The sequence below is a fragment of the Mustela erminea genome, chromosome 8, assembly GCF_009829155.1.
Source record: "Mustela erminea isolate mMusErm1 chromosome 8, mMusErm1.Pri, whole genome shotgun sequence".
Classification (NCBI taxonomy): Eukaryota; Metazoa; Chordata; class Mammalia; order Carnivora; family Mustelidae; genus Mustela; species Mustela erminea.
The window spans coordinates 31,544,190-31,570,906 of NC_045621.1; the positions used below are offsets into that span (position 1 = coordinate 31,544,190).

Below are 26,717 nucleotides of genomic sequence, written 5' to 3' on the forward strand. Positions count from 1 at the left end.
GGACTGTGGGTGCTCACTTCAATAGTCTGACCAAAAAACGGGGGGTAAATAACAGTATCACCCTACAGTTCTAGTGACTAGGAGATGGGTTAATTCCCATAAAGCACTTAGAACAGTGCTTGGCCCAAGAGGACCACTCGCATTTGCTTGCTTTGCCTGAAGTCCATATAGTGCCCCGTGTGTAACAAGGACTCACGAAATGGGGAGTGACCAACAGGAACTGACACACTTATATCGGACATAATTGTTTTCGCCTATTAATGATAACCAAAGGCTAAACTAAGAATGCACATTTTCTTAAGTAACAACAACAACAACAACAAAAAAAAAAAAACCCTAAGAATGTAAAGCAAACAAATAGGTCATTTTAAAATTGATCCACATAAAATACTTGTATCCAACAGCATGACAGAAAAGGAGCCAAACATACTGATCACATTGATAAATTTAATTAGACTTACCAACCTCTTAAGTGAGAAAAAAAAAATAATTGTCTGACTGGTTAGCAAAGTAAAATACTGCTGGATACAATAGACGTACCTAAAAACAAAAGAAATTCGGTGGGGGTGGGTGTGATCAGGCAAATACAAATAAAAATTAAAAAGAGGTCAGGATAGTGCCATCAGGACAAGGCAAAAGACAAAGAAAAGACACTAGAGAAAACGTGGTGGAAACTTTATGCTACTAAAGGCTACAATTCACAATGAAATGCCATTCCTAACGTATTTATTCTCTGGGTTTAAAATCTGCTTTAGAGACGCCTGGGTGGTTCAGTGGGTTAAATGTCTGTGTCTGCTCAAGTCATGACCTCAGGGTCCTGGAATGGAGCCCCACATCCAGCTCCCTGCTCAGCGGGGAGCCTGCTTCTTCCTCACCCTCTTCCTCCTCCCCTTGCTCATGCTCGCTCTCTCAAATAAATAAAATCTTAAATAAAGTAAAATCTGCTTGAGATGAGAAGACACCACTTTGCTTCCTGTCCGGATTTAATCAGGGCGTGGATGTTTAGAGTCAGTACCTGAACTCGAGCCTCGGTGAGCTTTGCCCTCTGTGCCAGTTCCTCCCTGGTATAAATATCAGGGTAGTGGGTTCTCTCAAAAGCTCGTTCCAGTTCTTCAAGCTGTTCTGCTGTGAAAGTTGTTCGGCTCCTGCGCTGTTTTCTCTTTAGTGGCAAATCTGGTTCGGAGTCAATGTCGGAGCCTTCATCTGACTGGGGTGCTGAGGCTAAGTGCACGGGAGAGGAAAAGTGGTAAAACAGGAGTCAAAAAACAAGTTTGACCAAGACTGAATGATTCAAATCCTGAAGTATATCCCCAGTGTCTTCGCACAGACACCAAGACCCTCTGTGCAGTATCGCATTATTAAATGATATTTAATCTCTTCCCTATTTTGTCTCCAAGCCCCCAAGGCAGAAATCATTGTTCTTTGCATCTGTCACCTAGGTCCATTACGAGATCTTAGAAAACAGGGACGGACATGATTCCATTTTTATGGCCCTCGTGCTTAGCACTTGTGTTTGATGAATGAATCAAATTTAGTGTGGTTCCAAATAAACTTTTGCCGCCTTTTACAGAAGGAAATCCATTAACAAATGTGATTTTTTTTTAATTCCAAAATTGACCTAATATCTAAAAAGTCAATAATAGTAAAGTGTTGCAGGATTCCTACAGATTTATAGACTCTACTCCCATAAGAGAAATCATATTTAAATTCATGATCTTATTACCACATATTGAGACGTTGTTACTGTGAACCTCAAGAACAGACTCGAGAAAAGGCAGGCATAGTCTAGCAAACTGTCCCTAAACCGAAGGTCAGAGTCTGGGTCTCTGCTGAATGGTGAGCAGTTGCCCAGGACTGCTGCCTAATGTGAGGAACACAGTGCAAAATAAAAATGCAAGTTCCTGTGTTCAAAAATTATTGCAAATTTTGGGATGGCCACACACAGCGTAAAAACCAAACACAGAGCCCTTCTAAGCACGGGCCGTGAGTAGAAGACTACATAGGTCACATGTCCCAGAAACCAGCCCTGCTGCAGGCCCCTCCCCAGCAAAGTTTGAATTTGCCTGTGTCAGCACGCATCAGGGAAGGAGGTCCTGCGTATTAGTGGGTGAGTATCTACAGACAAGAAGAAGGGACTGGGAAATTAGTTAGGAATTTACACTGGTGATACAATATGGCTCCTATGAGTTCCTTCAGTAACTGAGTACCTGTCAACCTTAGAAGGTTCTGAGGTTTGAGCACACAGCAGACACAGGGCACTGGGCAGGAAAGCAGCCCTCTCCCAGAGGCCCTGGACATCAGGGCAGTAGCCGAGGGCCATCAGAGAGCTCTCAGGCACCTACTCTAAGCAGAACTCGGGAGCCCGTCCAGCCATGCTCCTAAGCATATCCAAATACACTCTGAAAACTCCCCAGATAACTAGGGGATCCTCCGGGGAAGGGGCTGAAATGTGCTGTTGGCAAATGGGGAAGGAAATCCAGAAAATTGTAGATTATTAATGTCATTGTCAAGGTAAAACTCCTTTGCACTCTCAGGCTGTAGGACCTAGGGAAATCCAGGTGCTACCAGAAGCAATGTCAAAATGCAGTATTTCCTACACTCCTCATTCTCTTTTATTTAAACTCAAACTCAACTCTGCCCTACAGAAATCTAAAATTTCGTTCTATTTCAGTACATTATAGTATAGTATAAGCTGCCCAAAGGGGTGTACATCCAAAATAACCCATAAATAGAATTCTAAGTTCTTTTAATATTTAAAACTTTACAACTTATTCACATTCAAACTGTAAAATTAAAAGAGTAAATTAATAGTCTATATGACAAATTAAAGAAAAACAAGTGCTTATAGATAAAAGTGAAAGGGAACTATGATATACAGTACATCTACTGTACATTAACCATTATGTTTGGTGTTTCAATTATGTTGCCTAATTTGATATAAAATGGTCTAATTTAATATAAATCTTATTTTAGGATACTTAAAAAAATGAAACTAGACTTGCTTTAAGTGTGGGAATATTTTAAAGGAAAACTAACATGCTGAGAAATGTGCATTGCATTATAAACTTCAAAAGCTCACAATACAACTTACATGTGTTTGTGTTTGATAAATGTGAGTCAAATTAAAAAAGCAGTAATTTGCACATCACTGTAGAGCAGTGGATCTTGAACTTTTAGAGCATCAGAACCTTCTGAAGAGCTTATTAAAACACAGACTGCTGCCCCCCCGCAATTTCTACAGTTTCTATAGTTTTGGTGGGGGGTGGATGCCAAGTCTGCTGGTCCTAAATGATCCTCTGAGAACTACCTCTATAGGATAATCCATATTATTATTTTCTCTCCCAAAATTCCCAAGTACTTAAAAAATTTCCTGCTGTAACTTATCAAAACAATGGTTCCACATACATATTTTTAAATTTTAAATAGTATACTTCCCAGATTATTCATTCCCTTAAGATAATAAATCACCATAAAATGCTTCCCTTCCCTGCCCCCAGTTTCTGTTGCCCTGACTTTTCTATCTTCTGTGAATTCAGGTGAAAAGCCCAATAGCATTTAAGGACTCACCCAAAGCTTCCTTTGCCTGTGAGAACCTTAAATCTTTGGTTACACTTTCTCTTACTATGATCCCATTAGGATAATAGTATGTGGAAATTTTCATGTTTCCTCTGGGAGTCACAAAGGTTATTAAATCCTCCCAAGTAAATATGATGTGCCATGCACTGTCAGGTCAATTAATCAAAACCGTCTCAGTTTCTGAAGAAAAGGGGCTCCTGAAATGTACAAGTACCAGTGAGAGTTAATTCTGAGGGTCAAGACCACCATGTTTCACCTTAACAACATCCCCCACAATGTAAGCTTAGTGAGCTCAAGGCCTTTCTCTGTCTTGTTCCCTGCTGGACACCTTGGAACATAGTAGGTGTTTAATAAACACAATTGACAGGATGGAAATGCCTGGTAGAATTTAAGATTTTAAGTATTTAAGAATTTAAGAATTTAACTGATTTCTCTGCCCCTATTTTACACCTTACATGGAAATTCTGCCCTTCTGAGTCTCCCAACAACTACTGAAATGAGATTTGGGAATCTGTAAATCCTCAAAAAAATTTCAGGAAGATTTTGCAAGTATTTGCATACCTGAATATTTCTGGGAAATAATTATCAACTTTTTCAGAAGATTGTGATTTAAAAAAAAAAAAATGAAGAATCACCAACAGCTAATGATTAAAAAGACTCAGAATGTCTGGGAGTTCAATAGGACAGCCTTCGCCACCCAAAATAAAAATTTTTTTAACAAGCTAACAAATCACTACTTGTATTTCTAGACGGTTACGCAAAAGCGACAGTTGCACCTCCCTAAGAAAACTTCCATAAAGCATCATTTCAAAAGACACTGAGGAAATGACTTGCCTTACTTTTCTGCTGGAAATTTATCTGAACCAACTGATCCTTCTTGGCAATATGAAGCCACCATTGCACAAGTGATTTCTGACCTTCCTCCATCTTTACACCCCAAAAGGATGTAGGCTTTAAAATATGTTAAGTCAGCGACCCAAGATTAATCTATGAGCTAGGAACTACTAGCTATTTCTAAAGATGGAAATACTACTTTTTTTTTTAATGTCACTCAATAGAAATGAGATTTACAGAGAACATGATAATGTCATGAACTTGAATCATTCTATTTTTATCAAAAATAAACCTGATATTTACATTCCATTATAATAGTACAAAAAAATCATTTTGTTGAAGTCCATCTATTTTACATATTCAACATTAGATCCTTGATACAAAGCACCTCATTTGCTAAATATTACACCAAAGTAAAAAAACAAGATTTTTTTTTTTCCAGACAGCTCCACAGAAATAAATTATATTTGTCTCTGCACAGAATATCTAATGTTCTGACTTGGACATTGCAAGCACCACCAGCAAGACAGTTATCTAAATGAGTTCATAGATTGTGAAGATACAGCAACAAGATCAAATACGATCTCTTCAGTAAAATCTCTTTGGATTATTTCTACTGTCCGGCCCTAGTATTAAGGGGAGATTTTCAATTACATTTAAGTTACTCAAAATAAAAATTCTACACATGCCTTCACAAAGTTTGCTTTATTATTCATTAAATAGAGATATTGTTCCCCAATTTGAAATACCAAAATAAGGCTCATAAGAAATCCATATATTTAACATATAATATATGTTGAATTTAAGCTTTTTTAAAATTTTTTAATCCATGTTAACATATAACACACAGCTTTTTAAGTGAAGATTGTATTGCTTTAAATTGAATGATTCTCAGATTTTATCTCAATCCATATTCTTATCAGATTTTGAAAGTTTTTACTTTATTTTCAAAACTTCCTCACCATCCATTCTCTGACTTAGACATTCATGTAACTCGATGTCTCCAATGAACCTGGAGCAAACCTTTCCAAGAAGATGAGGATTTCTCCCTCTTCCCAATGTAACTACACAAAAATCCTGTGAAATAAATACGCTATTCTACAGAAGAAGGAAATTGAGACTTAGAGACATTGTTCAAATCACACGACTGGGGAAGCTAGGATTTGACCCTGGTGTATGGGTGTATGCTTCAGAAGACATACTTTCTCTCTTCTAGCCTGGTATGTTCCAAATAGGTGCTGCAGAGTTTCTTTCTCTCTCTCTCTCTCTCTCTCTCACACACACACACACACACAACAAAGAGTCCTTCTAAAGAGGAGTACCAGAAACAAATCCAAACAGGAATTCCAATGCAAATTATTCAGCTGATTGCCACCTACCCCTCCCATTTGCCCCAGGTTTTCAAAAACGTCCTAGAATCAAATAAAATTTATGAAAACACAACAGTTTGATTAATCTTATACACCAAATCAAACAATTTTCTAACTGAATTTAATTCAAGTCAACGAACATGGAACTCTTTGCATCTTCAAGTATAGTTGTTAAATAAGGATAAACCTCTAAGAAGTGAATCAGTTTGCCAAGACACTGAATGAATTTATTTAAGAAAACAAAATAGTGTGACCATTTGCAGTAGCTCTTAAGAATCATCACCAACTCCTGGTCCTAATCATGACTGACTCCTGGTCCTAAGATCCTAGGTCCATCTAGAACATACGACTACTGATCACAAGCAGTTGAACTGATTCCTCATTTTATATCTTTACTACATCCTTCTTTTTTTTATTAAAAACATGTTAGTGAAAGGATCTCAAGTGCTGTAAAGTAACCTCGAACTATTATCAAACAAAAGTGTGAGAATAAATAACTCGAAATCTGTTGGCATATTCACAAGTTATTCAGCAGGTGCCCCAGAGTGATCACAGGAAAATACTGTCTCTTTCCAGGTACCTCAATGTTTCAGCTCTGTGTTTTGTAAGAAAGTACATTTCTTTCTTTTCTATATCAAGCTAATTATAGGTCTTAGGAAACAAATTTTTAGTTACCCTAATAATTTAATATTAAGATTAACCTTGGGGAAGTGGACAGGATCAATTTAAAAAATAAAAATTAAAGAAAAAAGATCAAGCATAGATAACAATCGTACCCCACAGGATTACAAATTCTTCCTTCAGAAACAAATCAAACCGGGAGGAGAAGGCAGAAGTATTACCACCAGCGGACCAACCATGAAGTTTAATTAAAGAAGGAATTACAGAATTAGAGAGTATGTCTTTGTCCGTTAACCCCTTGTGAACTCTTCTGTAGCCTGAAGAAATATTTCATCCTAGTTAACGCTATTATACATGAGATCTTACCTCAATTTTATAGGGATTTAGTCACGTGGAATTCTATAATTATTGGTTTCCAGACCAGTATAATTCAGAGATGGGAGACAGGCAAAAAATGGAGAAACAAAATAATTCACAAGCATGAATTTGGCACACTGTCTTTCTTCTCAGCAAGACCTTTCATTTGAATAATTAAAGAATCAAAACATGACAACCATTTAAACTCTATGTTTGTCCCAGATATAATACAATGCAATTTACAGACACAGAGGAGGTGGGGGGGGGGGTCTCTCTCTGCAGGCTCTGAGGCTGACGTCCTTAGTCATCGGTCATTTACTAGAAGATAACCCCAGACCAAATCAGATGGTCCTTCCATCTCTACTAATCTTGGCAAGCTAGACCTGGCAGCATCTTAAAGCAACACTTGAAGCTGTGTCTCACCGATTCAAAAAAATAATCATAAATAAAAATGGGAATCACGCCTTAGCGCTCCCTGAAATCATTTCCTCCACGATCTGAAGGTTTTAGGGTATCTGGCAGGTATATTCCACAAGATCTTTAACGGGTCAACTCGAAGTTTGGTGCACCTGCTCGGCTAATCGCAGAACGTCTCCTGTGTTTGTGAGTTTTACCATCCAACGTGAAGGGGGGCCATGGACAGCTAACTGTTTTCTGATGTGAAGTGGCCCTTTTACACCGAGAGAGATGTGAATGACCTCTCTCGTGTTTACTCGGGTGAAAGCCAGGAGGAGTGAGGCAAGACTGATATTCCCTCACAGGCCCAGAGTAAATGACAAATGACATTTTCCCTTTGTGATCTTTGGGATTTTTGTTGACTTATTTGGAGGCTTTTGTTGGATCCCAAGAAATGGCCTGTGGCTGAGGCCTATTCTACCGATTTCCACGCTCCATCTGTGGAATCCATCAACGGGGCATTTACCCTCATTCAGGGCTCTGACACCTGCCTGGCAGGGAGCAGCAGACACAAAGAAAGCCGGGAGTGGATGAGAAAGGGGAGGTTGGTTTTCTTTTTTTTTTTTTTTCTCCCTAAAGAAGGGGGGTAGGGGGAGAGGTTGAAATGGATGCACAGTAGGGGTTAATCCAAGCCAGTTGAGAGACTTCAGCACCTGGAATCTTCTCTTCCACATTAATTCACAAGCTGAGAAGTAATCGTCGACATGATTTTTTTTTTTTTTAAGTGTGTTTCAACTGTATAGATGTCAAGAAAAGGAAAGATAGACACCTCTGAAAGGAACAAACGCACGATTTAGGACAGAATCCAAAGGTAGATCTAGAAAGTGTGTGGGACTTAACACACTTATCAAGCCTTAAAGCCAACTTCCCAGAATTCCTAACTCACAGCTAGGATTTGAGGAGCTGGTAGTGAGTCACAAACTAGGAGAGATGGTTTATAACCTTATCAGTGGTCCATGAGGGACCGGGGTGGGGGGGGGGGGGTCCTTGTTCCCGTGGCCTCTAGGACATCTCCAAATGTGCCAGCCAAGAATCTTTAACAAGTACCAAAGCAAAACAAGGTGGGACCATCTAGGGCAAGAATATTTGTGGGTTTTCCGGCAGAAAGGTTCTTTTCAGAACCCGAAATCTCATTAGGAGCCTCCAGCCCTCGCCGCGCTCCTGCTCCTGCCCCCGCGGTCCCCACTTGCGGGGCTGGAGCAAAGGAACGCTCTTCCCCTCCCCTCTGACCCAAGTCCTTCCCTCGGAAGCCGCCTTCGCCCAGCACGGGGTCATTAGAAGGAAAATAAGCTCCTGCCAGGTTGGTGCTAATCAAAATAGCACAAATAAACCCTGACACTCAACAACTCCCCGAGTGCCTGCTGCCCTGGGAGGAGAGTACAGATTGGTTATGAATATGGCGGGCGCGGGGGCGGCCGGAAGCCCGCGTGTGCTGCGCGCCCGCCCGCCGGAGATGGCAAGTGCGCAACACGGGCCCGTTGGGTGTTTATTTAAGATAAGGGCTGACAAGCCGAGCAGGCAGACGCGGCCAAGCTGCCTCCGAGGCCTGGAGCGGCACGGCCCCCAAGACCCCTCCAGAGCCTAAGGTCCCAATAACTTTGAATTTCAGGTGCGAGCTGGATCCCTCCCCACGTTACACTGAGAAACCTTTCCTGGGGTGGAGTGGGGTCCCAACATCCATCACCTGACCAGGCATCCCTGAAAAGGCTCCCTTTGTAACAAGGAAGCTGGAAAGAAAGCCTTGCTTTCCCTTCCTTCATCACAGCCCTGCTAGTGATGATTGTTAGTTTAAAAAACAGCTACATTTAAGTAAAAACGTGCTCGTGCCCCTTCTCTTCCCCTGACAGAGCAGCGACCAAACTCTGTGTTTCAGCACTTCCTTGCAAAGGCTTGGCGGGAAGGAGGAATCACTACTTTTTCAGAGACCCTGAGGCTGTCCCCAAAGAACTCAGAGGCTTCTAGAGCCCTTTAAGACCTGCGTGTAACAAGAACGGCTTTTACAAAATGAATCTCTCTCAACAAGAAAAGATGAAGGCCCACTTCCCTTCCCCACCCCTGCCTGCACATGATTTTTTGTGTGTGTGCAATTTTTTAAATGGCTTTTTAAAAACTCCATGGTAACTGCCACCAGAGCATTTCAAAGAGAAAAAGGGAGGAAAGCCCCAAGAAAATGTGTTACTATTCAATTAGGAAAACTGATTAGTTAACTAATTAATCAGTTAACAGCTTTCTAAGAATAGTCTCCCGTGATAAGAATTTCCCCCTCAAGAGCTTAAAAGTCAGTCATAATTAAAATTAAGAACCAGAGCTCTCTCCATGTTCTGTCTCCATGACCCTCAAAGCAGGGAGCTAGGCTCTGAGTCACCAAGACTGGACTGCATCGAGCAAAAAAAGGTAATTTGCACACTGAAGGGGAACAGGAAAACAGTAGTTCTCCTGAAAGGGTAAGAGCCAAGTGACTTTTATTTACAATTGCCAAGAGAGAGGCCATTATTGACCATATGTGCCACAATTACCCTCTTATCATGGGCTGGCCATCATGTCCTTTGGGAGCTGTTAATGAACTGGGTAATTGAGCTGCTGACATGTGTTACCAAAACAAAACAATAGGAAGAAGAGACAAATGAACGTTTTATTTGCCAATCAGAGTAGGTTCAGCTTTTCACGGAGCTGCCGCTAAGTAACTGACCGAATACAGAAAACAGTGCATTGAAAGCAAGCAGATGCAGACACAGTAATCGTTAGCTGACAGCTTATGGCCCATCTGTGCTTAACATTTTGTTAAAGAAATGACTTGACTTGCTAAAGAGACCAATCATACAGCTGCCCCGAGTGCTGCCTTAAAAGAGATAAATCATTAGCTAAACTGTTTCATGCTTAAAATGACAATGCTTATTAACAGTTATGTTGGGACATTTTGTCAGCACAGCTAGACACGGTTATTACTTGCTAAAAATGTGACAACTCCTAGATATTCAGCAGAATGGACTTAGGGGAGAAAAATCAGAACACTGAGAACGATGTGAAAGAGCGATGGGCATTTTTAATCTCTCCTGGTGAAACAGTCATTTCTAAGATGAAACAAATGGAAAAACAAACAAACAAACAAAAAAACCTGAGAACGGGACCACAAGATCACGTTCTATGTGGTAATTATGTACCTTTCCTCCATCGGCACCTTATCTCTTCAGAACTGGGGAATATTAGAAATTGCCCTCATTCTGGCTTGAGTACCATTAATGTCACCAATGATATCAGAACAAAAACTAAGCAGCTTAAGAAATAATTGTGTGTAGCCACTGCACTTCCCCCAAACATAGTCACCTTCCGCCTTTGGAAAAGGATCTCTCTAATAGGGAAAGAAAAACCGTGTTGCAAAAGACTTGCTTTATGAGGAGATTTAGCTTATGTTTTTGTTATCGCATCTGAATCGAAACCACATTTTTTGGTCCAAGAGTGGTTCATCCAGGGCCATGCAGAGCAACTTACCTCAGAAATCATTTCTGTGTAAATGGTTAACTAGAGACAAAACATCTCAAAGCCCTTCTTGTGATGGCTCCTTCAACATTCTGGGCAAGATCAACTCAACAGTTATATAAGAAAGGCTGCTATTCAGACTCACTGAGAGCTCTATAGCTCTCTACTATATATTCTATATACTATTGTCCCAGGAGTGGGCTCTAGTATAGAGTACAGAGCCCACTAGTATAGAGCTCTAGTATAGCGCCCACTCCTGTTTCTTTCATCCTTGATGTCCATTTTCTTTCATTTTTCCCAAAACCCGTATTGTCATCCCCATATTACAGATAAGAAAAAAGAAAAAAAAAAATGAGGTCTAGGGAGTAATGTGACCTAACTGATCCATGAGAACTCAGAGAGGTTATCCAAATATAAGATCACTTATGTCGAATATAAGATCTAATTAACATTGCCATTTGAGGAGTAAGGTTGATGTGGGGTTGGAAGAAAAACTGTAGCCAATATCATCACATTTTTTTTTTCTTCCTGGTCTACCGTGCCAGGACTCAGATGTCACAGTCAACCCTGTAAATCAGTTGTGAAAACATGACCATAAAAGGTGAGTGGTATTCTCAGTGGCGGTTGGAGGATGTGAAAATCATGTTACGCACAGTTACTAACAGAGATTTCTGGCTATGAAATGTAAACCCTAGCTATATATACACAACTTCAATAAGACACAATTAGACTCGTGACAAGGTCGACAAAGACGAAGACCCACCCTGCCACTATTGGATATTTTTGCTATTATGTGCACCAGTCATGTTTAAGTCAACAAATAAACCCAATTGGGATACAAAAAAAGAGGTAACAAGTTACACAAAGAGCCTTTCAGGGGAGAGGAAACAAAAGAATGCTTTTGCCACCCTCCTTAAGACTACCAAAGACACACAAAACCTAAAAAGTTTTATCGACAACTAGATTATTGCCAAGATTCGCATGACAGGAGATGTTTGGAGAAACAGAAGAACGGCAGATTTAAGAAGGAAGTTAAATACTACAATTTTTGTGTCAGAAATCTCCATGAAGTTCTCTATAAAGAGATCAATGACCAAGAGACTGGATATACCAGGGCAAAGCATTTACAGAACTGCAGAATCATCAGAAACCCTAGGCCAGTGAGTGCATTTTGTAGCTGAAGCCCAGAGAGCAAAGGGAGTTGGCCCAAATCACAGACCTTCCATAAACAGTTATGGGCTGCCTCAGATGTGGCTGATACTGTTTATGGCACCAAGGATGCAAATATGAATAATGGATAGAGCTTAAACTCAAAGTAAAACTCAAATCACCTAGCTCCCACCGCAGTGCTCTCTCCATGGAGGCAAAGTAGGGGTATATATAGAAGATAATCCAACCATGCCCTATAGCAACAGGAGGATTAAATGGCCTCTCCGGGCTGAAATACATTATTTACCAAACAGCCCAGCCATAGAGTCTGTGAGCCTGTGATCTTTAATATAGAGATCAAATTAATACATAAATGCTTTCACTGACACCTCCCATATGACATTTCAATATTGTTTCTTTGCTTTTCATTTTCTATGGGATTTCATAAGCGGGCAAAGGGGGCAGCTCAGGGAGCTTGTTTTGAAAATCCAAATCTTATCTGGGTCAATTATGGGTTGTTGGAAGGTAGAGAGGTAATAACTGAAAGAGGAAACTCTTTTCCTGGAGGCAAAAGAGAAGGCTCAGCTTCGTTCTGGCTGGCACAGGAATTAGTAGCAACATCAAGGTCACCATCAGAAATCTCTCACAGAATCTCCACTGAGCAAGGACTTCGCCAGAGGCCAGGAGGAGAGGGATGATGAAGAAGAGACAGTGATTTCTCCCCATCGTCCTGCAAAGTTACAAGGCTCAGGTGTGGGGGACTGGTAAACCAGCTGAGATGACTAAGTAGATGATATGAATGATTTATCACCACCCTTAGATGGGGACAGTTGCTTTTTGAAATTTTGTGTTCTTCTCTTTGGGTGTGAGCAACAGTCATGATTAAACTCAAAAAAGGTGATTCCAGAGATTTGGGCAAACGAAGACGTATGTTGTGGTGGTCACATGCTCTGGAGACAATTCGATCTACTTCAGATGCCCACTTGGCCACTTCCTCTCTGATTTGGGGAGAGCTGCTTATCCCTCCAAACCAGTTTTTTCATTGGTATAAATGTGGTTTAAAACACCTGCTTCCTAGGCTGACTTAAAGGGAAGGTGATAGTATGTCAAGCACAGAACAGTTCCCAATGCACAATACACCCTCAGCAACCTCTGCTTACCTTCACCTCCACACTGTCCAAGCCCACCAGGCACAAAGGAAAAACATGAGAAAAATCATCTCTGTATTTTAAGACCAGGGGAAAAATGATCACCGAAACTTTGCAGGAATTCCCAAATTTGTGAAATGAGTTCCTCATCCACGATGTCATCTGCTTCCTCTTCTGGAGATCCTGCCCATAATCAGGCAATATGTATGTATCTACTTAAGAGGATATTCAGCTCTTGCTCCAATATCCAATTCCCTTAAAAATCCAAAATGTTGGCCAGGGCACTCTATTCCTCCTGGCCTAGGACGCGTGCTTGTGCTGTGGGATCAATGATGTAGGCAGCTCTGAAAGCAAATAAACTCTGTGCCCCCAAGTACCTCAGGGCCTAAACAAGAAGGCTGACTGAACAAAAATCAGGCAACTAGCCTGAGAGAAATTAAGTATACTTGGCCACTCCTTTATGCCAATGTTCATTCTGGTTTCCATGGGAAAGAACTTTGAATACTGTTTGCTTGGAGGCAAATTCCCATCCTCTTTTATGTCTATTAATACATGTCTGAAGAGCAAAATGAAATATAGTTTTGAGCAATTCACTCTCTGATCATTTTGATCGGTGTCCACAGCCGATACAAATAGGTCAGACACCCCATCTCAAAAAAAAAAATAAAAAATACCAAGGGTTTCTTCAGTAGCCGGCTGCTACATGAATGACTGGACAACTGCCTTGCCTTTTTAGGAACAGTGTTTCAGAACTGAAGGGAAATGAATAAGGAAGTGCTAGGTAGCAGAGGGTAATGGAGAGGGGAAAAGAAAGAAGGAAAGAGAAAAGGGTCAACTTTCCATCGTGGCAAAGACAAGTCATAATGCAGTAAGTGATTTCAGAGTCAGTGGGCTGACCCCCAGGCACTCCTTTCCCCAAAGACTGATGACAAGTCCTTTTGAGTTGGGAAAGCCTGCTCTGAGGGACAGGAGTGGGAAGAGTGAGGGTCTGAAAACATGTCCTGATCCTTGGCAGTTTTGAATAAATTACGGACCCTCTTGGATGCAGACCAAGGATCGTCCTACTCATGTTTCCCACCCACACCAGCCAGTGGTTTTAACAGGGACTCACCCAATCAATACGTCAGGACAATGCCAATATTGAATTCAATTCAAACTCAAGTCCTGCTCTTCACTACCCAACCATAAATTTATTCCTAAGAAGAGTTTCTTGGACAAAATATATTTCCTATTTTTTGTCTATTTTTGTTTTCACATTATAAATGTACATTACATTATAAAATAAAATTTGGGCAGTGCCTAAAAGTTAAAAAAAAATGATAATCCCAGAATCTAAAACAATCACTATTGATTTTAAATTAGGGACTTAGCAAGCAGAAAGAGTCAATTATCATATGGCTTCACTTATTTGTGGGGCATAAGGAATAACACGGAGGACATGGGGAGATGGAGAGGAGAAGGGAGTTGAGGGAAATTGGAGGGGGAGATGAACCATGAGAGACTATGGACTCTGAAAAACAATCTGAGAGTTTCAAAAGGGCGGGGGTGCGGGGGCGGAGTTGGGCCAGCATGGTGGTGGGTATTGTAATGGACAGGTATTGCATGGAGCACTGGATGTGATGCATAAACAATGAATTCTAGTACACTGAAAAGTAATTAAAAAAATAATAATTTTTTTTTTAAATTAGGGACTTAGATTAAATAAATGATTGGATGGATGGATGGGTGGATGGAGCAAGTAAGAGTCAAATATAGATTGACCAAACTACTTTCTTTCTTTCCATTCTTTTGTTTTGTGCATATCATAAACAAAATGTAAGTTTTCAAAAACTCTTTCTTGATTAGCTACACATTAAAAAGGTAAATGAAGCTCTTCCCTCCAGCAAGTATTCAGATAAATTTATCTTTTTTGTTTTAATTCTAACAATAAATTTGGTTGATAGTATTACTGATGTGTGAAAATTTAACTTGAGTTCTGAAATTATGCGACACTATCCCTTCCAGTTTGCTCATATACACCTGTAGATACATTTGAATGTGCAAATATGAGCATTTGCCCATCTCTCTATACGAGGACCACGATAAATGGCATGTATTCACATTGTGTCCACACGATGAAGGCATATAATTCATTCAAACACAGAAGCTGTTCCCATACATCTCACTATAAATAAACCAGTCTTAATTAAAGATTAAGTCCTGAAGCATCAGAGATGGTTGCCCTACTGACCATTCCTCTCAATCCTTATCCCATTTCTAACCAGGCTGTAACTAAGAGGAAGCACGTAAAATGCTTCCTTCTCTTTGATAGACGCCAGAGCAGGGAGAGTGTGTGAATATTTAAGCATAAGACTGTGCACAGAGACAGAGAGCAGCTAGAGAAGAAAACCAACAGGAGAAAACAAGCCAACGCACAGCAAGACAACATCCCAGGTAAATAATAATATAAATTGCAGCGGGGGGGGATTAGGAATATGTCACTGCTTACCATCTTTTTTTCCACTACTTGCGAGTGGTCATGTTTTCTATTAATCGTGATGCTTCTCAAAGAGCTTGAAAAGCAAGAAACCACTTGAAATCACCACCAGACCGTGCTTTACAGATGAAAAACACACCAAAACTGAGTTTCAAATGGATGGCAGGATACCTCTGTCAACACCGGGCTTATTAGTGGCAGAGTTAAATCTCAAAATTCAAGATCTGTGAATTCTGAATTCTGGTTCTTACCTCTGTATCACACTGTCAACTCACAATTTTCTGTGGATCTGTGGCTGAATGGACTTCTATTTTCCAGTCAGCTATGGTAGCTAGAGTCCCACTCCCAGAACCACTGAATCTAAAGACAACTGAGGAGGAGCACCTGGCTGGCTCAGTCAGTAAAGCGTGTGATTCTTGATCTTGGGGTTGTGAGTTCAAGTCCCATGTTGGGTGTAGAGCTTATTTTGAAATAAATAAATAAACAAACAAATAAATGAATAAAATAACTTTTGAGAAAATAAAGAATGAGCTGAAACAAGATGAAGCACTATAGACTCAAATTGGGCCGGGGGGTGAAAATAAACTTTTAGCCTCTCGACCATTCTATATACGTCTAACCATTACATGATGCTGGTTTTGTTCCTGACTTTTAACATTGTTTACCTCATTATATCCTTATTACAACTCCGTGAGTTAGACATCATTATCCTTTTCTTAAAAATAAAGCTGACACTCAGCATGTTTAAAATGACTTGACCGGGGCACCTGGGTGGCTCAGTGGGTTAAAGCCTCTGCCTTCAGCTCAGGTCATGATCCCAGGGTCCTGGGATCAAGCCCCGCATCAGGCTCTGTACTCAGCGGTAAGTCTGCTTCCCTTCCTCTCTCTCTGCCTGCCTCTCTGCCTACTTGTGATCTCTGTCTGTCAAATAAATAAATAAAAATCTTTTTTAAAAAATTTAAAAAAGAAATCTGCCAAGAGTTCACTGAGTGGAATTTATTTTCAATGGATCTGAACAAACCTACTTTCCAGAATCCCATGTGCTTGCCCAAATGGACCAAGGTTTGGTCATATCTTGATTTTTCCACCCTCACTAATTGTTCCACCAGGATGGCCTTCCTGCCCATCTTGACATGATGCCCACTGAGACCTCAAAATCCATGTCCACAAAGCTTTCCCTGAACCTCTGACTCATCATTACCTCTTCCTTCTCTGTATTTCAAGAGCATGTCATATTTTCCATACATTCAGCACTTGTCATTGACCAAACTTCGAGGTCAATTCTTTTACAACCCCACATTTGTAAGTCTGACCACTTCCTTGAATTTGTATAAATTTAGTTGTGGGTCCCAGCAGTGCTTTTTCATCTCAAGGGTCAAATAGTCAGAGGTCAGCAAAACAACGAGTAAGTTCATACAGACAAATTTAACAAATGCAAACACTGCCTAAGAGCAGATTTGGAGGGATCTTGGTTCTTTGCTTGCCAGTTGAGTAGTTTTGCAAGCGAAAAATTAGAGGCCATTCTAAGCGCAATGGCTTTGTGTGTCCAAGTTCAATGGTTATTTTGATGGCCATGATGCTGGAGAACTGACAAAAGAAGAGAAAATGGGTGACGGTGTCGTGGCTTTATCACAAAATAAAGAAAGAATAATTGAGAGAAGCACGGAGACTATTCTACCTCAATCTTTCACAGGATTCCAGTTTATCTGAGAGGCATCCTGGGGCCATAGATAAAGAGATCCTTTCTTGACTTCAGTAGTTATCAATGAGAGAAAAATATGTGAAAGTATTCAGTAAACTGTAACATTCACAAAACATACATGTTTTTATCATCACCATCACCACCACACAGTCAATATATAGTATAGTAATTATTATAGTAGATACTATAGCACCAGTTATATAAAATGTATTAGCCAATATTATTTTTTTTAAGGTTTTATTTATTTGACAGACAGAGATCACAAGTAGGCAGAGAAGCAGGCAGAGAGAGAGAGGAGGAAGCAGGCTCCCTGAGAGCAGAGAGCCCGATATGCGGCTCGATCCCAGGACCCTGAGATCATGACCTGAGTTGAAGGCAGAGGCTTTAATCCACTGAGCCACCCAGGTACCCCACCAATATTAAATTAAAGTGGCATTATATTAAGCCTTTCACTTTCTCTGGAAAATAAAAATTTGAGTGTATAAGAAGTTCTTCTCTGATCAACTAAAGACACTTGCCACTCTCTTTCCTCAAACTTTTCAATTTTCCTTGAATACAGGAAGACACTGACAGTGTCTACAAGTTCCTTTCCCAGAGAACATCTCTCCTTTTCACAGTTTCTTCTTCAATCTTAGGCCTTAGAAAAGATTAACTCACTCTCAACATCCAGAATCCCACATGTCTCTCAACAAAGATGTTCTTCTCCCCTTCCAAAGAAGTTTGAGTAAGTCCTGTCTGAAAATATAGAGCCAAAAATAGATCAATATTTCATGGAGCCTACAGCTTCTACAGTTTTTTTGGGGGGGGGGGGTGGGCCTTAAAAAAAAAAAAAACTAGCTTAGTCTTGCATGTTTTACAAAATCACATGATCATGTGACACATTTTGGGGGCCCTTTGCAGGAATTTGAAAGAAGTCCTTAACAGAGAAGTCACTGAAGTCTGCTTCATTGTAAACCCACTTTTGCTCACAAACCTCTACTCAAACCAGAGAGGCCCTAAATGTAATGAACAACAGAAAGACACTCTCTTTCTACATCCACCCTTCCTGCCATCAAAGGTGTCAACATCCCTCAACAGCAACAATGACACCCCATTCTACCATAAATAGCAGGGACAGACAAGTCAGCCCATACTCATGACTATAAACTACCTAGAGTCTTCCATGGCATTTCTTCCCCAATTCTGCTGAAATCAAGCCTTGAGGTAGCCACTTCCTCAGCCTATAAATAAAGCTTATCCTATAAACTGTAACAGTGGAGACATGCACATCATAGATAGTTCACAGAACCTCATGATAAATATGAAAAAACATTTTTGCTTTGTTTTCTAACTTTAAGGAAGTATCTTGGAACCTGGAACACACCCTAGGTAGCAACGTCATTAGTGTGGAGATATCCTCATGAAATCACTACCATGAGTGTGACACCTCCCCATGCATGTCGCTGATACTTTTTAGGCCTCAAAAGGAATGCATTGAAATAATTTGGGAAGTTCCATTTTAAATATTTTTCTGTAATAAACATTATTACTTTTGTAATAATGGAAACAGTTCCAGTATTGAGAAGTATCCGCAAAAAAGCTTGGGTATTTATACGAGAATTTGCAAACAATCTTGTGAGTCAATGCAACATTTTTAGCCAGCGTGTGAAGTCTTGTTGTACCTAAAGGATGGCACCACTAGCATGTCCTGAACTTGAAAAAAATATCAGAATGATAGTAACAGCCCCACAAAAATGTCGTGCATGTAATTAACTTTATAAATCTTGCCTTGGAAATACTTGCACCACAGAGACTTGGAAAAATATTGTGAAAAAAGAGACTTGCACCAGACTCAGGTAAGATATAATGCTCTTGGAAACTGAAGTGGAAGGGTGCCTGGGTGGCTCAGTCGTTAAGCATCTGCCTTCGGCTCAGGTCATGGTCCCAGGGTCCTGGGATCTGGGTCCTGGGATCAGGCCTGTCATTGGGATCCCTGCTTGGCTGGAAGCCTGCTTCTGCCTCTCCCACTCCCCTTGCTTGTGTTCTCTGTCTCTGTGTCTCTCTCTGTCAAATAAATAAATAAAACCTTAAAAAGAGAGAGAGAGAAAGAAATTGAAGTGGAAGAAATGGGACAATCACAAAGTTAAAAAGAAAAATACTGCTTTTCATTCAATTGCTTGGCTATTTCAGGCACTAGGGTGTTAGAGCTTTATTTACCCAAATATTACCTTGCATTTCTTACATCTTTACCTGCATCTGAAGATGTGGCTTTATTCTTATCTGAGATCTCTTGAATTCTGAATATGATACAGGATCTCACATAGCTTTCCCCCAAAAGACTTACTTGGGAGTAGATTTCTTTACTTTTCTTCCCACTTGCAAATAGATCAAATTTATTTTCACACTCCTAACATATCATTTAAGAACGATTTACTAAACATGAAACTTGGAGCCGACTTTGCTAAGACTCCACAAAAGTGAAAATGCACGTTTCCCTTTATGGACCACCGACCCCATCACTCCGGTTGTCTTCTAGAAGTGTTCCATTTGGCGAGCCCATTTGGGGTGAGTGAGGAAGACTGTTGACATCCCATCACACGCTTTGCTGCCTAAGCAGAAGCTGCCCACAGAAAGAGCTTGAATGATGGGCACCACCACAAACACAGATGTGGTGCTAAGGAATAAAATAATTTCTTCCATATTGAACACAGGAAGGTCTCTACCAGGAATCAGCCAAACACAAACCACTGCCTGTATTAGCATGTCTTATAATCTAAGGATGGCTTTTACATTTTTAAATGGTTGGGGAGAAATCGAAAGAAGAATGATATCAGCACAGGAACACTTAATTAAATCTTGGTGTCCATAAATAGAGCTTATTGGAACATAGCCACACCCATTCACTTATGTATTTTTATGATCACGTGCTATAAATGTGAGCTGACAGAGACCAAAGGTCTTCAAAACCAAAATATTCACTCATATATCCCTTTACAGGAAAAAAAAAAAAAAATTACCTGGCCTAACCAATAACCGACATTGTGTGGGTACTCACTCTGCACCAGGTACCATGTCAAACATCTTGACTTGCTTTCATTCATCTCCTCCTCCAATTAACACTATTATCATCCCTGACTTTGCAGATGAAAAACTGAGGAACAGACACAGTGACATAGCTAGTATGGAGTGGAGGTGGATTTGACATAATGTATGTAGATACTCGTGTTCATAAATTCTGTGCCAACTTCATCTCCACATTCCTTGTCACGACTAAAACCCATCATCACTACCACCATCCAAGGGCAGGCAAAACGTAGAGCTCAAAACTCACACGCTTCCATAGCATGACACAAGTCCCAGTCCTTCTGCAGTGTGGATGGAGCGATGCCTTGCCCATTCTCCGGCTGCTGTCATTTCCCCATGTCCTGGCATGAATGAAGCCAGACTTGGGGGGGGAGGGCGCTTTTTCCCATGAGAGCCCCAGTCTCTATGCTGTTGCTCACTTTATTGAGTGGGTGCCAAGTGTAACCCATGGATTAATTACACCCAAGGAACATGCCATTGCTCAGTTCACAAGAAGACAGAAAATAAGGAAACTCTTTTAACTGGACAACGGTTTTCCAGATGATCTGAAGTCTTGCTTCCATGATTACTTTAGTTTAATGTTGAACCTTGCTTTGACTTCAGATTCTTGGATTATCTTGGATCTCCACGCGATTGCCATGAACAGAGAACTCTGCCGTGGTGGACTCTGCCGTGAACGACTCACTGGCTACACCCACAGAAATGCTAGAACCATAGCTGTCAACTCACTCCCTAATCCTCTGTCTTGATGCCCCATACACCACTCCCATCCTCTCTATCTACATAGCCATAACCATGGCAGCAAACTTACCTATCTGGTAAACAAGGAAGTGAGAGGCAGCACAAAATAAAGGAGTGGTATTCTATTCCCAGGATTCTCATCTCAACCCAGACAGTCTGTTGAGCAAGTTGCCTAAGCTGCATTGCTCTCATATTCCCCATTTGTAAAGAAGAAATAACAGGGGCACCTGGGTGACTCAATGGGTTAAGCCTCTGCCTTTGGCTCAGGTTATGATCTGAGAGTTCTGGGATCAAGCCCCACATGGGGCTCTCTGCTCAGCAGGGAGCCTGCTTCCCCCTCTCTCTCTGCCTTGCTCTCTGCCTACTTGTGATATCTGCCAAATAAATAAATAAAATCTTTAAAAAAAAAAAAAAAAGAAGTAATAACAATCCACAGATGATCGTGAGGAACAAATTTACAGGGGTATGAACAAACTCTGAAAAACGGAGAATACTATAGAAATCTAAAATAAAGGTAAGCTACATTGTTGAAGTATCAAATGTATATCCTTGTATGACATTATTATGCTAACTTCCTCAACCACTAAAGACATTTTGGGATTTCGATTCAGGGATCCAACACTTCATGTTAATGAAGACCCTGACTGTCTCTAGGAGTCAACCTAGATGACAGATGACGCACCATCAGGATGAACAATAGGACAAGTTGTCAAAGATATAACCAGAGTCTACATAATGGGACACAACCTACACCGTACATATGTTTAGACATACACTTTTTCATTTCCAGAGCAAAAAAAGGAAGCCAAAGTGTTTTAAAAATCCCATCACAAAATTTTCCTCTAATTCTACCTTCAGTTATTGAGGAAATGCTAATTAGTGCCAACTCTATGTCCAAGTCTGTGCAAAGCATAATATATGCAGAAAGGGGAGCAGAAGGGAGCTCACACCCTTACATTTTTAAATTCTGACATCCAGTCTCCAGGAAATTACAATTGCCAATGTGTGTTGTTGTTTGTTTAAACGGAGAGTTTCACTTCAAGTTTTCAGTCAGACATGTTAGATGGTTAACCAGATAATAGTTGGACTTCTAATCCCATTTTCTGTTCAGTGGATATGTTATTTGCCAGGGAGTGGGACAGGGGTGGGGGAGAGGTAGCTGTCTCAGACTTGTCTCCCCTTACATTTACATTGGGTTTGTTGGACTGAAATAAGCGTGTCTGTTCTGACATGCTTCCTCCTGCAATAAGTACCATCAGTTATACCCTGAAGGTCTGAAATTCAAGGTCTGTTCGATGTCCAGAAAGACCTTTGGAAATCTGATTTTCCCAGAGTCTCTGAATATTATTTTATCTCAAAGTCATCTCAGAGACCCATCTCTGGGTCTGCCCCTAAAGTGATGGAGACATCAATGCCATGATTACTTCAGATGTAAGAGAGTACTCAAAGATCTCTTCCAGACTTTATTTTCTTATCACTCTATAGTATAAGCACATCAAACATCTCAGTTAATATCACACACATTTATCATAGAATCCCATATGCTTAAGGTTTACTATCAGATATTCTATTCTCAGATAGGTTGAGCACAATGCAACATTATTAGAAATAGAGATTTTGTTTGGTTCAATAGCCAGACTCCTTGACAGATTTCTTTGGAGAAAGAGGGAATGTATAGTCTTCAAAAACATGAGTCACAGGATCTGATTTTAATACTGAGAATGACTAAGGTACTCCGACTCTCAAGGCATCTGGTAGAAAATCTAAATATGATCAAGGTCTCGAGATGGGTGAAGGGGCATCAGGAGCTCCTTGCTAGAGAGTTGTCATTAGGTGACAAAGCCTTAGCATCACTATTAAATGGGAATATTGTCCCAATTGTCTGCCAGCATCTGCATCAGAATTACCTGAGGTCGGGTTTTTTTTTTTTAATTAATTTATTTGATAGAGAGAGAGATCACAAGTAGGCAGAGAGGCAGACAGAGACAAAGGGGGAAGCAGGGTCCCCGCTGAGCAGAGAGCCCGATGTGGGCCACAATCCAGGACCCTGAGATCATGACCTGAGCCCAAGGCAGAGGCTTTAACCCACTGAGCCACCCAGGTGCCCCAGAATTACCTGAGGTTTTGAGGGAAATGATTTCTAAGTTGCACCCCAGAGCTGCAAAATCAAAAGCACCTGAAATTGATCCTAGCAATATGCTTTTAAGCAAGGAGCCCAGAAATTAATTGTCATAGTTAGGACACCTGTCGGGCATTCACCATGTCAGTCAACGTTCGGAGCATTTTATATATACTAAGTCTGTTCTCTTATGTGTGACTGGTAGATTCCATGAAGCTGGTGAGCCATGGGGCTGGATTTTGGAGTAAAACGCAGAGGGGCAAATTCTGGATGAGTCATTTTTCTCACAGCATGGACCTCGACAGGTTATTGAACGTCCTCTGAGCCCAACGATTTCATGTGTCAAACAGGGATCAGAATTCCTAGTATGCATGGAGCTGTGATTATGGCCATTCTTCCTCAAGTACCTTTGAGAAAACGTCCGTACTTGGGCAGTGATGGTACTCTTCGCCCACAGCTGTGAACCAACTTGAGAATGAGCCATGACCTCCCTACAGTTTGTGTCAGCCCGTTATTGGAAGCATCAGAGCCTGTGGACTCTTCGTCCTCCTTCTGGGACTGGGAGTCCTAGAAGGAACTGGGATTATCCCAGAACCAATCACATTCCAAGGGGGCAAACCAGCTTGGCAGGCAGGCAGATGCATCCTCCTAAGTGTTTTCAGAGCTTCCATGAAGGACGTTTTCTGCTCACAGAAAACCATTCTTCTCTCCAACCAACCCAAGGATTTTGCTCACCATCCCCTGGAAGATTCCTTGATCCTGCCGGACCACCTCTGGGCTGCTAATGCCACCCCTCCCTCTCAGAGCCCCCTGCGGTCCCTCCTTGATCCCTTGGCTCACACCAGGGAAGGCACTTCCTGATCCCTCCCGTTCCCCTCTCCACTCCCACCGAGACAATCCCCCAGGCACAAAGACCCCCTAACCTCCTCCAGGCTCAGCCCGGGAGACTCGGAAACTGCTCTTTGATTTCTCTACTGCAAGGAATTAACTGTTCTTTCCTGGTAGCCTGGAAGTCTCCATTTCTCAAAAATACAGCATAAAATACGATATGTAACTCTGGCGTTTAAATGGGCAATCTTTTCAATTTCCTCCCCCTAAAAATCCGAAAGGGCATACAAATACAGAACTTTTAATGGGATGCTTCGGCTAGGCGACTTGTTTTCGGGAAAGTAACCTGACTCCGTTTCAGAAAGCAGTCATTGAATTTGACGGACTGGCTCTCCATTTTGAAATTTTACACTGTCCCTAGACGGACTCTCCCTCTGAAAGCACGCCTGCGGGGGGGGGGGGGGGGGGGGGGGCAAAACACCAAACTCTAAACCTCGGCTCACCCAGCATCATTGGAGCGAACCCTGTTGTTGTGAGATCGTTTTATTTAATAAGGCAAGTTAGAGACAGTAAATATAACTAGTAATAGTTATAACATGCTGGATAATACGCTGGTAAAATGTGGAAAATATTCACTGAAGGAGCACACACAAGAGGAACAGGCCGCAGGCTAATTTTGGTGAGGGAAACAGTACACAGTTCGGTGAGTCGGGGGATGATCATCCACAAAGATACGCAGTTTAAACTGTCTACACTTACTTAAATGTCTCCGAGAGCCTTCTCCCAACAGGGATGCAATAAATATTTGTTCAGTAAATTGCTCAGCATGTTACGACCTTCAGGATTTCTCATTCTTCACCCTCTTTGTCCGACTCTTGGAGTTTGCACATCATGGTAATTCAAGATGGATTTCATTTTCCTTCGCTTTTAACTCGTGCAGCCAAACTTAAAGGGCCCATTAATAATACACTTTCGTGTTTTAAGCATTAGTACAAGCCAAGAACAACTCTTTCGCAGCCCACCCCCACCCCCAGCCACCAGAAAAATGAAAACCTGCGTAGCTTGTGAATATTTAAATCATTATCTGAGGCTTTATCACGCTAATTATGGAGACGCCTGTTCTCAAAGCTCTCCCCTGAGAAACTGCCTGTTTTCCAGACATTGTTCCAAAATCATCCTTCATTTTGGGGTAGAAAACCTCATCAAATAAACTACCTGCCTGGATTCCTCGGTGGGAAGGCCTAGAGGCATGCACGCTGCGGGCCACAGATGCAGAAATCCCCCGGCTGTATATTCCCAAGAAACAATGGGGAGCCGTGGTGACTCTGGGGAACTTCGCCTCTGAGCGCCTCGCAAAGTCGCGGCGACCGGGGCTGGGAGGCTCGAGGCCCCGTCGTGGCCGCTGGCGCCGCCAGCGGCTGCGGGCCTGGGCCCGACCGCTCCGAGCGTTCCCACCCCAGCCGACTATGGGAACCCAGGCGCGGGACAGAGGAGCTTTGTCACGGGACCCGACCAACCGCAGACCCTTCTTGCGGGAAAGAGGAGAAAAAAGGGCGGCGTCAAGGAAGAAGAATATTTGAGAGACTCCTTTCCATCCTAATACCGATTTGGTTTTCTGGAATGCTCTGGAGCACATTTATACTTTATGTTCAGTCAAATTAGAACTAATTGACAACCCCACCATTTTTTTTTTTTTTTTTTTTTGAGGAACTACAGTGATGGAAGAAAGTGCAATTATCTGTCCCTTGCTATTTACAACTTTAGAAGAGATGCTCATGTGTCTTAAGCCTCAAGTATCTCATCGGCAAAACGGGCATATTTACCTCACAACATTGTTTTGACGAATGAACTACAAAATGTATGTGAAGCTTTATTTTATTATTATTATTACCCCATGTTAATCATAAGTGAGAACAATTTTTATCCCATTATTAAATAATCTCTGATAAACCGTAGAGGGTAATTTAAAAGAAACAATCATTTGAGTACCTTGCCACAAATTTATCTAAATACAAAGCTTATATTCAGAGCGTGAAGGATGGCCCTCCCCCACCCCTTTTCATTGACCGAGAGATAAACTTTGACCCCTTGTTTGATAATCACATTTTTCTGAAGAAGCCTTGTTCCCCTCAAGAAGGACAGCTTGACCCCAGAATCTGGAAACTGACATGCTTCAATATACCTCTTTCCTCCCTCTTCGGCTTGCCAGCAAGAACCTTTAACCTTTAGACTTGATTCCTAAACCTTGTATATTGTTTGCAATGTGAAAGTATTTGGGGCAGAGGGAGAATTTGTTTCATTCTAAGTTGTACTGGGTTGCTGACTCTATCTTCCTAACATGTGCATCTGAAACTCAGTTCTTAAAAAAAAAAATTCTCTTACTGGTAACGCTGAGATTTTTTTTTTTTTTCCTGAGCCTTATATTCCTGGGTCAAATCTAGGATGGACTGCACAGCGCTGATTTAACACACACTATAAAAATCTCAACCCCTGAGGCATAGTGTGAAGTAAGCGGGTAAAACGACCTCGACAAGAAAACTGGATCAGGCAACTTTGTCCCGCAGAATTGTACTTCTATAGCTTCCTTTAAAAAATTCATCTCAAATTTTAAATTTTCATGAACTAAATGTATTCTATATTTTACTTTATCTACAGCAGCTGAGATTTAGTTTCCAAGCATGATTTATTGGAAAGGAAAAACCTGTTCTTACTGCTTCTAGCTGAACATGCACATGTGCACACACACACACACACACACACACACACTTGGAAGCAACCAACACAACTTATCCAACAAAAC

The 26,717-nt window shown here is 41.2% G+C and overlaps 1 protein-coding gene across 3 annotated transcripts in view; it reads right to left on the reverse strand.

Moving 5' to 3' along the window:
* The window catches only part of PAX3 (paired box 3), a 98,415-nt gene that overhangs the window by 30,614 nt on the left and 41,084 nt on the right, over positions 1–26,717 (reverse strand). For all 3 annotated transcript variants that reach the window (XM_032354949.1, XM_032354947.1, XM_032354945.1), the window contains exon 5: positions 1,016–1,221. In XM_032354949.1, the coding sequence (XP_032210840.1) occupies positions 1,016–1,221 (206 nt within the window). The remainder of the gene's footprint in view (positions 1–1,015; positions 1,222–26,717) is intronic.